General features: G+C 25.2%; 1 protein-coding gene across 2 annotated transcripts; it reads left to right on the forward strand.

Moving 5' to 3' along the window:
• Positions 1–12860, forward strand: LOC145974396 (thyrotropin-releasing hormone-degrading ectoenzyme-like). 2 transcript variants are annotated; one of them, XM_083104204.1, is made up of 14 exons: positions 1–23; positions 2505–2959; positions 3685–4137; positions 4505–4685; positions 5080–5227; positions 5503–5584; positions 6210–6556; positions 8050–8324; positions 8775–8989; positions 9133–9423; positions 9522–9591; positions 10849–10929; positions 11108–11298; positions 11701–12860. In XM_083104204.1, exons 2-13 carry the CDS (start codon positions 2532–2534, stop codon positions 11267–11269), a joined length of 2733 nt encoding a protein of 910 aa, XP_082960330.1. In that variant the 5' UTR covers positions 1–23; positions 2505–2531; the 3' UTR covers positions 11270–11298; positions 11701–12860. The 2 variants fall into 2 exon arrangements, with proteins under 2 accessions (XP_082960330.1, XP_082960329.1); XM_083104203.1 differs by lacking the exon at positions 1–23 and adding an exon at positions 736–777 and having other exon boundaries at positions 2488–2959.
• The last annotated feature ends 553 nt before the right edge of the window (positions 12861–13413 follow it).

Raw genomic sequence — 13413 nt, forward strand, 5'->3', positions numbered from 1 at the left:
ATTATAATTCTTTTATCTTAAAGGTAGATTACTTTAATAAAATATTCTATAATATATTTTATATATTTTTATATCTCTTTTTTATACGTAATAATAGCAGTAATTAAAGAAAATTTATTGCCATAGCTATGTGATATAAAAACTTGTGAAATACCTAATGTGTCAAAACTTGTACTTTTAAACTCTAAATTTGAAAACTGATTATCTAAATGATTTCTTGCACATCTTATTTATTGATAATATTTTATCATTAATGTGTAACACTTACAAAAGAAGGCATTATATAACATATATTATACGATATATAATATTGCAAAATTCATTTCCGTTGAGTTCTTCTCTCGAAATCTCTTTTATTCTATTTATATGATAAAAGAAGAAAATGTATTAATTTTAAATATGTAATATAAAAAAGTCTACAACATTTAGCCAATAAATTATAAGATACAAGTGGAGATAAATGATTTGCTCAGAAAAAAGAAAATGAAAGTATGAAATACAATTTCTCGATTGTTTTGTAACGTTTTTCAAAGTAATTATTTAAAAATGAAATATATAATACGGGAGATAATTTAATCAATTATTCACACTTTATTGTTTATTGATAAATAAGTCGCTTATTAAAACTGATTTTACATTATTTTAAAAGTTGTTTTAATGATATATACATATTTTTATTACGATTTCAAATATCGAACGTTGTTATTTCTAGGTAGTTTTTCAGAACATGAAGGTCAAATAGATATAGATATAGTTTTTGTCGATTTTAATAATATGGTAAGAATAAGCTAACTACACTTCATTATTATCAAGAAATTAATTTCTAATCTGCAGACAACTATATACGAGAGCTGAGTTATTATAAAAACAAAATACCTACATAACCGCTTTCAAAAATAAATATACATTATGTACGTTGAAGGCAAATTAAATAATTTTAAAGTACAATTATAACAAATATAAATCTATGCATCAAAAATGTCTGCCTTCTTTAAAATTATTAGAGGGACAAAATTTTAATTCGAACCGTATATTATTATATAATTTTTGAAATAAAACTCAATATAATTTAAAATAAAACGTTTCATAAAGGATTCTTTATTAAAGAAGTATAAGCGTGATAAAACTTAAACAAATTAATATATTTCGTGTTTACTAAAATATATAATATATTGAAACATTAAAATTCTTTCATCCTTCGATATATATTATTAATAAAAAATGATGTGATGTTTATTACATATTTTGTAATAAATGTTTTTTACATACTTTCTCTATTTTTTTACGTCACAAAAGCAATAATTAAAGCGAATTTTTTATTATATACAGTACCCTCCATAAGTTTGGAAACACTCTATAAAAGTATACAATATAAAGAAAATAACTTTAATTCTTTTGATATTTGCCGGATGTTATATCCTTCTTCTTGTAAAATAATAATCTTGACTCGCAATTCATATGGAATCTGACACGTCGGAGTCATTTTTAATGATTGTAGTAATTTTTGTTACTTTTACAGAAACTAAAATCAAACTGCACTTAAATGAGTTCTTATTACTCTGATGTATGTTTCTAATGCGCGTAAACATTACAGGCATTCCACTACAGCATCTGATATGCTGTAGTAGCACTAATTGGCAGAACAAATCAACGCGCGAAATTTAACTCCAAGCAGTTCGGTGCCGCATAATAATTATTCGACATATTTTCGGTATAAACAGGCGTCATATCATCATTTAAACGTCTTGCAATATATTCATATGAAAAATCTGCACAGATTGCTGCCATGCGATTGTTTATCTGTAAAATGCAATGTGTTTCCAAACTTATGGAGGATAGTATATATATATATATATATATATATATATATATATATATATATATATAATGTGCAAGGTGTCCTATTTTAAAGTTTCCACTAGACTCTCCTCAGGAAAGTAAGATAAAATATATAATTTGCAATTAACAATTACATATTTTTTCTTAAAAACAACTATGTGCTTCCTTTACACCAATTAATTTCTTACATTATTTTCTGCATAAAAGTATTGAGTTAAGATAATCGAAAAATGAATATTTTACTAGATATATTTTACGGTTCATGTAAAATTAGGAAATTATTTCAAGTCTCATAACTCGAAAAGTACTTAACAAAAAAATACTTTTTTATAATGTTTTGGAAAGCCCTCGAGATAAATTACAAGAATACGCAATAGGGAGTTCCGTTTAAGAAAACAAAGTTGAACTCCATATGATCTTGACCCCTTCACTCAAGGTCAAACGGATATAATCATTCAATAGAAATTTTAAAACGTTACAACTTTTGTCTGAAACATTTTTTCCTAAAATGCTTTCCTAAAAAGATATTTTATTGGAAACTTTAAAATGGGAGACTCTGTATATTGTACATGTATATGCACATATGTATTATTTTATTTGTCTTTTTTTATTTCAAGAAGAAAATACTTCATTTCTGTTGAGATTTAGATATGCTTATATTTAAGGTGAATGAGAGAAAGAAAAGGAGTGACATGGCATTCCTAAAAATATTAAGTTGTAGTCTAATATTCATTATCGCGGCAGCTCCTTTTATTGAAGCACAATCGCGACATTATGACATCTACTTTGTACTAAATGTCAATGCTAGTATCTTCCACGGCGAATACAATGTCAGCATTTATATTCCTCACAAAACACAAGAGATAGATTTTTATACAGAAAATTTGTCGATAACTAGAATTACGGTAACAAACAATACACAAATATTTAAAGAAAGCGAAGAAAAAGTTTTTGCCCGTAGACCGAAGGAAATTATCTGTGACACTGAAACGTATATAACCACAATTTCTTTTCCGTATAATTTATCGGCAGGAAATTACAATCTGAATGTGAAATTTTCCGGTCTTTTAACTGAAGATGGAGGATTTACAATTTACATAGATGAACAAAATGAAAGAGTGTGAGTAGTTTTTGAAACGTTAAATAATTTCAGCTCCCTATAAATGCTATTCTTGCTTCAATTTTTTCAAACTGTTCGTATTATTATATATATATATATACTATGACATAGTTTTTACATATGTGTACGATTTAATAAATTATTATTTAATTTAGTAATTAAATATAGTTCTCCTATAGTTCACAAAAAATATCCCTAAGTAATTAATTCAGGAAAAGTCGTTTGTATTGCAAGTATACATAATATTCCTATTATCAAACACTTTTTAATACAAGACATATATTGATTATACATGAATGATCAAATCTTAAAGTATTAAAAATTATATTAAAAGGTATACATATTAAAAAATATACTGTTATGTTATATCATCATCTTCATATATTTATTATCTTATAAATGCATATTTTAGAGAATATTGTTAATATATTGTTTCATTGTATATATATTTATTATAGATATTATAAAAAATTTTTATAACGTACATATTACATAATAAAAAATATAATATAATGATAAAATTGTAATATAAAATATATATATTATTCTTTTAATAGTATTTTTAATTATTAATTATATTATTAATTATTCTTTTAACAGTATTTTTATAAAAGTCTCAATATACATTTGTACATATTTTCTCTTTCTATTTCTTCTCTTTGTCATACTTCAGCAGGAACTAAAAACATTTTGTTATTTAAAATAAATTATTATATATGAGCTAGGTGGTTCGCCGCAACGCATTATCAGACAATTGCGACTCGAAGATTATTTCCACTTTTGAAGGATAATCTATATGCTAGTTATAACATTTCTATAAAGCATCATAAATACTACACGGCTTTATCAAATATGCCCGTTCAAGAAATAAATATGGATGAAAATAATATGCAATGGACACGCTTCAAATCTACTCCTGTAATGCCCGTATATTTCATAGCGGTTAGTATAGCTCATGTCGCCTTAAGTTCAGAAACAAGTCAAACTACCAAATTGTGGTGCAGGACAGACATAATACCACATGTGCAATTTGCATACACAGTTGCTCATGATATTGCGCAGTACTTAGATAAAGTGTTTCCGCAATATATGAGCAAAGGAAGTCCGGAAACAAATCATATCGTGATTCCGAAATTATTAAATGAAGAGGATATAAAATTCGGATTCGTTCTTTATGGGTAAATATACTTTGATTTAAAATATATGCTAATTTCTACATTAAAACTTAATATTTTTTCTGCATATATTCAATATTATAAAATTTAATATCTACATATGTATATGTAATTGAAACATATATATTTTTTATTATTTTTTTCCTCTCACAATTTTTTAACTATATTTTGAAAGATGTCGTAGTCGTAAAATTTGATTAACACACGAGTTTATTATGAAATATAATTAATCTCTTATATAACTAATTATATTTAACAATGATTCTCTCAAAAGCGTGTCTAGTGATTGTACAAACTTTCTTACGTTAGCGATCGCTAACTCAAGAAAAGGGTTCTCGACTTCATAGCAAAATTTGCGAATTATTTTTAGAGAAGGAAATATTATTTTTAATCAAGAAACAGATTCTGAGATACGCAAAGTTGAAATAACTCGATTAATAGGATATAAGGTGGTCCACGAATGGTTTTATAATGCAATCGATCCATATAAATGGGACGTCTCGTTTAGCAAAGGTTTTGCTACATTCTTTGGAATTTTTGCCGCCGACAAGGTAATTTTATATTTAACATCAATTATTTTAATTACACACACATAATCGGAGTAATATAAAAAATAAAAATATTGAGATTTCTATAACGATAATTAGCCAAAACTTGTCACATAAACAACATTATATTATAATATCATAATTTATATATATTGATATATATACTTTTAAATAACTTTAAAAACATAAATTATTTACATAATTTGAAATGATATTATTAAACATTATTTGATACTTTAATAAATTTTTTAAACTTAATAAGAAAGGTTCATTGAACGAATGTGTGTTTAGCTTTTTTTAATATATTGTAACAGTTCTAATGTATGTTGCTAATGTACGTTAGCACTTATTTTAATTAAATATTTATTTAATTATATTAAAGTCTTTTTGCGTCCAGATATTTCCGCATCTTCGGATACAAGATTTCTTTGTGGTTCAAATGCAACATGATGTTCTTCATTGGAGAACCAAGAATACATGGCCGTTCCCAATCATATCAGCATATGATATCGATAGGATTTTTGAAGTTCCTAGTTACATCAAGGGTAATCAAGCAAATAAATTATTGTCGACAAATTCTAAATGCTATATATAAGAAACATTATAATAAAAGAAATTACTTTGTTGTAATTTATTTATATTATTAATTATTTAAGTATTGACGTTTACCAGAAAAGTAAAATTAAAATTAACTTTTATTTGTTATACATATAAGTCAGTTACGTTCATGAATTTATATATTCAAATCATGTATAGCAAATTTATTTTATACATATTACATTTTAAATATATTTTTATTTTATGATGTTAATTTTCGTAGCAAGCATTATGTTCCGCTCGTTGCAAATTATATTTACTGAAAAGAACTTTCTGTATGGTATCGGTTCGTATTTCGATTATGTGTGAGTAATATATATAGATTTCAATATAATTATATTATAAATACAATTTTAAATGATTTTTTAAGTTTGCTTTTTTTTATAATTAGTTTTTAATTAGTCTTTAAATTTTGAAATTTATTTATGTTTACCTCTCGAACTTTCTCTCCATTCTTTTATTCTTTTCTATGTTTTCAACTTTATTTATACTTAAATTTTTCAACTTTATTTATACTTAAATTTTACTAATAATTTCAAGACTTGTTAATTTTTGCCATTTTTTATATAAATTATATTTATACTTATTAATATTATTATTATATTTTTCGTCTCCTTCCAATTTTCTTTAACTTCTTTCTTTATCTACATTTCCGTTTTTAATTTTTGTTTTTTAAATCTCATATATTCTTTACTTATTTTTTTCTATGACATATTTATCTTTTTAATTACTATTATATTTTTTTTTTGCTATTTATCATTAATACTTTTCTTATCGTTCCAATTCTATTTGATATAATTTACGGTACTTCTACTTATTCTCTTTCACTTTTACTTTATTCGTTAAAAATTTTAATTGCTTTTCAATATTTTTCTTAAGATATCTCTTTTCATTAATGTTTACTTATCATTTACCCGCTTGGAATTTTAGACCCTTTGGCAATTCTCTTTTCTTTGACGTTATGCAATCAGTCAGCGATGAATATTTGCCAATGAAATATAATGTAACGGCAAGAATAGTTGGTTGGACACAACTAGAACATTACCCTGTGATTAATGTGGAAAGAAATTATAATAATAGCAGCTTGAATATATCTGTAGACAATCATGATATGGCTATGTGGATATTTGTGAATATTACTACACAATTCCACACTCATTCCAATTCGAAGAAATTATTGTCTGAAGTGTGGTTAGCACCATATGTTTCGCAACATACATTAAATATAGATTTCATAGATAAGAATGATTGGGTATTAGCCAATTTACAACAAACTGGTAAATATTGATCGATAAATTTGTTACTAATACTTTTACATATTTAGCTGCTCTTTACATATTTATACTTTCTCTTAAAAATAATTACATGATTTCTTTATATCAATCGATTCTTCTCATTATTTTGTGCATAAAAGTATTATGATAAGATAATCGAAAAGAAGATATTTTATGGTTTATGTGTAAAATTTTGTCAACTTAAAGTATAAAATATCTCGTAAACTATTCAATTTTTGGCTATTTTATCCTTATAACTTTTTGCGAGGAATATTGTGAGGAATTGGTTATATAGATAAATTGAAGTACATTTGATTTTCTAAAAAAACCTAGGTTGACCTTGATACCTACACCCAAGGCCCAGCTAATTCTTACCTTCTCTTTCCCTTCAAACTCTAAAACTTTTATTTGAAACATTTTTTTCCAAAACGCCTGTTTTCAAGTTATTACTATATGAAAGTTAACCTTACATTAATTATATTATATAATTCAATATATGTTATTTAAATTATAGAAGTAATACATATTTTCCGTCAACATATTAGTTAGAGAGAGAACATTTTTCTTAAGAATCCAACAATGATTAAAATTATTTAATATTTAATAATTTAATTTTAATAATTAGAGATTTGGCTCAAGTAATCAAAAAATTAAAAAGAAAATGGCATAAGAGCCAACGCGCGGTAGAGAAGCAACAACACTTCTTTCTTTTTTCAAAATTAGTTTATTAAAAAACACATTATAATAACAAAAAACGAACATTTCGGATCATCTTTTGATCCTTCTTCAGCGCGATGTTAACAATTTATATTACAGATAGTGACGCGTTACATTAAACGAATTTGTTCTCGACTCGTAGGTGACGCTAAATTGCATCCCGCGGAGGTCTAGTAAGCGCTCTGCTTCCAACAGTCAGTTAAATATACTATAGTTATGCTATGCAACATCACAGCAGATCAGATTCCGCGCTTTTTAAATTTAATAATATAGTATGCCGCTGTGCGCGCCATGTCGATTCGAGATTCGATGACGAACGAGTTCGTCCCAACTAATATCCCTATCTTTCTCCCTCCAAATTCTGGAACTTTTATTTGAAACATTTTTTTCCAAAGCGCCTGTTTCCAAGTTATTACTACATGAAAGTTAACCTTACATAATTCAATATATGTTATTTAAGTTATATATTTCTTAAGAATCCAACAATGATTAAAATTATTTAATATTTAATTATTTAATTATTGAATGATTTAATTATAATTATTTAATTATAATAATCGTTTAACTCTAAAGATTATACATACATTAATATGTTACACACATAGACATATTAACATGTTAATATGTCTATGGTTACACACAATGAAGTGTATAGTATAATTTTATTATCAGTGTTGATTATCATGAATGTAGCCAAAATAAATTTATGTTTCAAATTGTTACTTGACAAATTCAATAAAACATTTACATTAATACAGATTTTATTTATCAAACCACAGAATGCTATCGCGTCAATTATGATGCCGAGAATTGGAATAGACTTTCGAAATACCTGAACACCAATACTTTTAGAAAAATACATGTTCTCGATCGTGCTAAAATCATCGACGACACATTTCACTTCATGATGACAGGTCAACTAAATTCTACTATATTCTTGAATATTTCTCGCTATCTACTGCGAGATAAAGATTATATCGCATGGTATCCTATGTTCAAAAGTTTTGAATATATGTCAGGTTTCTTTAAGTTTCCAGAAAGCACACTTATGAAGGTATATATAACATTAACGTTTGTATAAGTAAAAAAATGTGTGTTTAAATAATTTATATATGTATATTTTAACAACATATATGACATTTATATTTTAAAATTATTTTTCAAAATATATAAATGAATTATAAATATAGATAAGACACACAATGTTTAGCTCTTCAAAGTTAGTGAAACAACTTCCCCTTTTAAATTTTTATGCAATAATTTATTTACTACTGAGAAGGATAATAATTAATATCAAATTATATTAATTAGATGTAATATAGACACACATTTATTATTATCTTTTTAATCTTATGAAAACATTATTATATTATTGGCATAACTTTTTAAATAACAGCGTATGCGCACAAACTTTTTCAATTTTTCTATAATACATAAATAAATATATCATTATAAAAATATAAATAAATATAGAAATTTTTATACATTATTTTACAATTTGTAGACAGAAATAATGTATCTCTTGAATGGGATTTTATCGCAAATACTAAGTACCAATTTTAATCAAGATGAAAGCATGGATAGTAGATTATTCGCTAAATGTTTAAGACAAGAGGTTACAAAATGGTTATGCGTCTTAAATCATAATGATTGCTTGCACACAGCCAATCGTGAATTAAAATGGCACCTCTACAGCCATAAGAATTATTTACCAAACAAGTAATTACCCTTTGTAATTATTTTTCAATTATTTCATAAATATATATTTCTCGTATTTTGTGAAATAATTGATAATTTATGTGATCAAGAGATAAAATTATGAATTCTAATAATTTATTTTTATTTTATTTTAAATATTGTAGAATTTGGATGGGATGGAAAGAATGGACATTCTGCAATGGTTTGAAAACAGCCGATAACGATACTTGGATGCAAGTGTTTGATAGATATTTGGAAGAATCAGATCATAGTTATTTAAAATTTTTAACTTGTTCCAAAGATCCTTTAATCATTTACCAATGTATATATTTTACAGCTAATATGGCAACAGCTGTGGACCATATAAACAGTTTTTGTAATATTGTTGCGAGGCATGCAAAGAATCCTGCATTAATTGATTTCATTTTAGACAATTTGGGGCTTCTAAAACCCAAGTAATGATTATTTTTTTTATAAATATGTAATACCTGTGCAATTAGGAAGGTTTGCTTCATTTTTTTTATTATATAAATCTATTATTTCGTTTTTATAGAGGAATCAGTTTTATTACAGCATTAACTATAATCATGAACCATGTATATCTCAAGCAACAAATTAATAAGGTAAATTTTATAAAGTTATATGTATAGGCTTGTATACAGTTATATGTATAGGCTTGTATACACATGACTTGCGCGCGCGCTCTCACACACACACACATACATATATATATATATATACAGGTGTCAGGGCAATCTCTTCCCAAAAAAAGCTCTTATAGCTTACCTCGAGAACTTTTCAAAACACTATAATAAAATTTTTCTTCCTAGAGTACTTTTCGAGTTATGAGACTTGAAATAATCTCTTAATTGTACATAAACTATAAAATATCTAGTAAAATATTCTTTTTAAAAATTAAATATTTGTTCTTAAATATAACTATGTGTTTTCTTTACATCAATTGTTTCCTCTCATTATTTTGTACGTAAAAATATTAAGGAAAGGTAATCGAAAAATAAATATTTTACTAGATTTTATGGTTTATGTAAAATTGAGAAATTATTTCAAGTTTCATAACTCGAAAAGTACTCAATGAAAATATACTTTATTCTGGTGTTTTAAAAAGTTTTCGAGGTAAGCTATGAGAATATGCAATGAGAAATGGGGGTTTCCGTTTAAGAAGTTGAAGGTGACTTTCACGTAATCTTGACAATACTCTTCGAGGTCATACCAATATTACTATATAATGCGTTACTTGAAATCCTACAACTTTTGTCTGAAATATTTTTGTCTGCCGTTCTCGGTTTTCGAGATATTTGGCTGGAACGAGTGGTCTGATGCACCCTGCATATATAATATACAGGGTGTCCCTGAGCATGTGCTCACGCACTTGTGAGGAGGTAGAGCGCAGTAAATTAAATAAAGAAAAGGTGATATTTTCAACTTTTGATTCCGACCGGAAATACGCCATCCGGATCGGAAGTTGAATGTTTTTAGGGGAATATGGTACTTTTTATTACAGATTCGAATTGTACGTGAAAAAATAAGAAACTTTTGTATCAAACGTTTTTTCTGAAAGTGCCTCTGTCAATCTTAAAATTGACCTTAAAAATAACTATGATGAACTTTCAATAATTAATATTTCTATTATTATTACGAAAATCACAATTACATGGAATAGGATTTCTTTATTTAATTTACTGCGCTCTACCTCCTCACAAGTGCGTGAGCACATGCTCAGGGACACCCTGTATATGTCTATATATATGTCTATCTAAACATATTCTACATTTATTTGTTCTATGATATATGTATATTCTTACATTATGAGGCAAAATTAATACATTTACATATTAATCTAAAAAAATAATTTATTTTAGATAAAGGAATACGTGGAAATTAATTTCAAGGATAATCCAGAATTTGTGATTAATTATGAATATCATGAAAATGGCGACACGGTAAATTTTAGAAATCTAAATATACATATTTCGTTATGAATTTCTTATTATTAATTTATTTATGTATTTATTTTTATATCAATATAATTATCTTATGCTAATTATGCTAATAGCCAAAAATTGTGAATGACTTTTATGAAATTACTGTTGAACTAAATGTTAAAATAATTTGTTTTAGGTAATTAAATCCTTGCCATTTAAAAAGAATATGGAGAGTATAAAAATGTATGTAAACCGCAAGTTAGAACTACGTTGGAATCAAATAAAGACCGAATTGTACGAATATCGATATCTTATAAACAATTTTGATGATATATTTAAAGAATACTTGGCTGATTGATCAATGAAACCTGGAAAAGATAACGAAATGTAATGCATACACATGTTTACTTTTAATATATGAATAGTTTTTGTATTTTCATTAATTCATTTTGGTTAAAAACATGCATTCATGAATAAAGAAATACATATACGATAACGATGACATAGCGGTTAATACTAGAATAAAAAGTTAATGAGTTCTATTTAAAGTAAACATCACGTTTTCTTTCTTTTACGATTTTTTTACGCGATTTTTCTTACAATTTTTTTTCTTTTGAAGTACTATTTCTATGTGATAATTAAAAAAGAATATTTTTTTTCAAGATTAAAACGATATGTGTTCATGTAATGCACATATGAAATATTTCATAATTATCATATAAATTTTATAAAACATTCTTGAGATATTAATCATAAATCGAAAGAGTTAATGCTTAATTATAATTATAGGGCACAGTATGAGACAGAACAAGCTGGGTATTCGGCATAAATGAAAAATAATATAGAATACAGTATAGATCAATGAGTGTCAAATGATCGTTACAATAGAAGTAACAAAATGATATTGACTGAATAATGCAAAAGATAGAGAATAAATTACAGCTTTGATACAATGTATAAAATGAAATTGGAAGAGAACAGAAAGGAACAATTATAGTTATAATTATAGTAGCGCAGTGGTAAAAGTGAATCCCTAACAATTTTTTATGACAGTTGCAATAGCTTTAGAAAAAAAAAGAATAAAAAAATGAACAAGCGGATATCATATAAATTAGAATAAAAAAATGCTAAATAAATAGATTAAAATAAAGTATGAGAAGTTCTGTATTGAACGTTAGATTCAACAGATTAATTTGGACTTAACATTTCTTTGTCGAATTTATAATTTAAGAATAGAGTTCAAAAGTACTGTTGACAGTTTAAATTCAATACAGATAGTACTGATTATTTTATCTAAAAAATATTTACAAGAAATTATATATTTTAATTCTTCTAAATAATAGAAAGATTTTTTAATATAAAAAAACAACTTATTCTCTTAATTTGAAGATATTTAAAGCTGTTAACATTTTATATTAATGTCAAAAATTTATCGTGTTTGCAACACACATGATATCGGTAATACGTCATCATATGTAATGTATATATGACGCAAATATTTATAATGTGTAATTTGATGTTTCTTATAGAAAATTAATTAACAATTATGTTTGCATTTTAATATTAAAAAAAGCGCTTAAACGCATTTAGTATATTATTCGAATTGATATAATATAATTATTAATTATCAATTTGATATATATGTGTGTGTCTTACATATGCATGTATCTTGTAATATGAAAAATGAACACAGGGGAGAATTGATTATCTAAATATTATATCTTCTTTCTATTCATTAGATATAGATATAATATTTTAATGTTCATACAATACTGAGATAAAAATACGAGAGACATATAATAGATAAGATATATAATATTATGAAATTTGTTTTTTTCAAGACTTATTTTTTATTCTATTAAATTCTATTTATTTTAATAAAAAAAAGAATGATTAGTTTTAGACAATCAATATATCAAAATATATCAAAAGTATTTACATACGCTGATTATTGCAGAGCGATGAAAAACTAATAGAAAAATTGTAATATTGTTATTGTATTTAAATAAATTAATAAAGCCAAAGTATATACTTACTTTACAACTACTTTTAATAGAAAGTCTACAAAATTTACGAATCTTACTATACTTACAATAAAAATACGCATTGACAATAATGTCTATAAAAAAATTCAGGCTTAAGAAATAGAGAAGATAAAGTTTGCAAAACTTTTGCAGACTTATAATAAAATTTATAATAATAATTTATAGATAGATCTTTTTAGAACATTTCTTGTGATTTGATAATTTACGCTTTAGTTATTTTTGTATTATTTGTGGCTACTCTCTTTCAATGTCAACATGCTCAAATCCATTTTTGTTCCGTATTCATCCAAAATTTTACATAATCATTGAATATACCATGTGTCTTATTCCACAAGATTCCTGCAAATGTAAAAATCTTGAAATGAGAAAATTTTGAACGAATAAGAGAACACATAAATATATATTTTTTGATATTTTAGAGAGATCAATTTTGTTTTAAAAATTTATGTTAATTATG

The sequence above is a fragment of the Camponotus vicinus genome, unplaced genomic scaffold (genome assembly GCF_025532165.1).
Source record: "Camponotus vicinus isolate PSW18456_S1 unplaced genomic scaffold, iyCamVici1.0 SCAF_7, whole genome shotgun sequence".
Lineage (NCBI taxonomy): Eukaryota > Metazoa > Arthropoda > Insecta > Hymenoptera > Formicidae > Camponotus > Camponotus vicinus.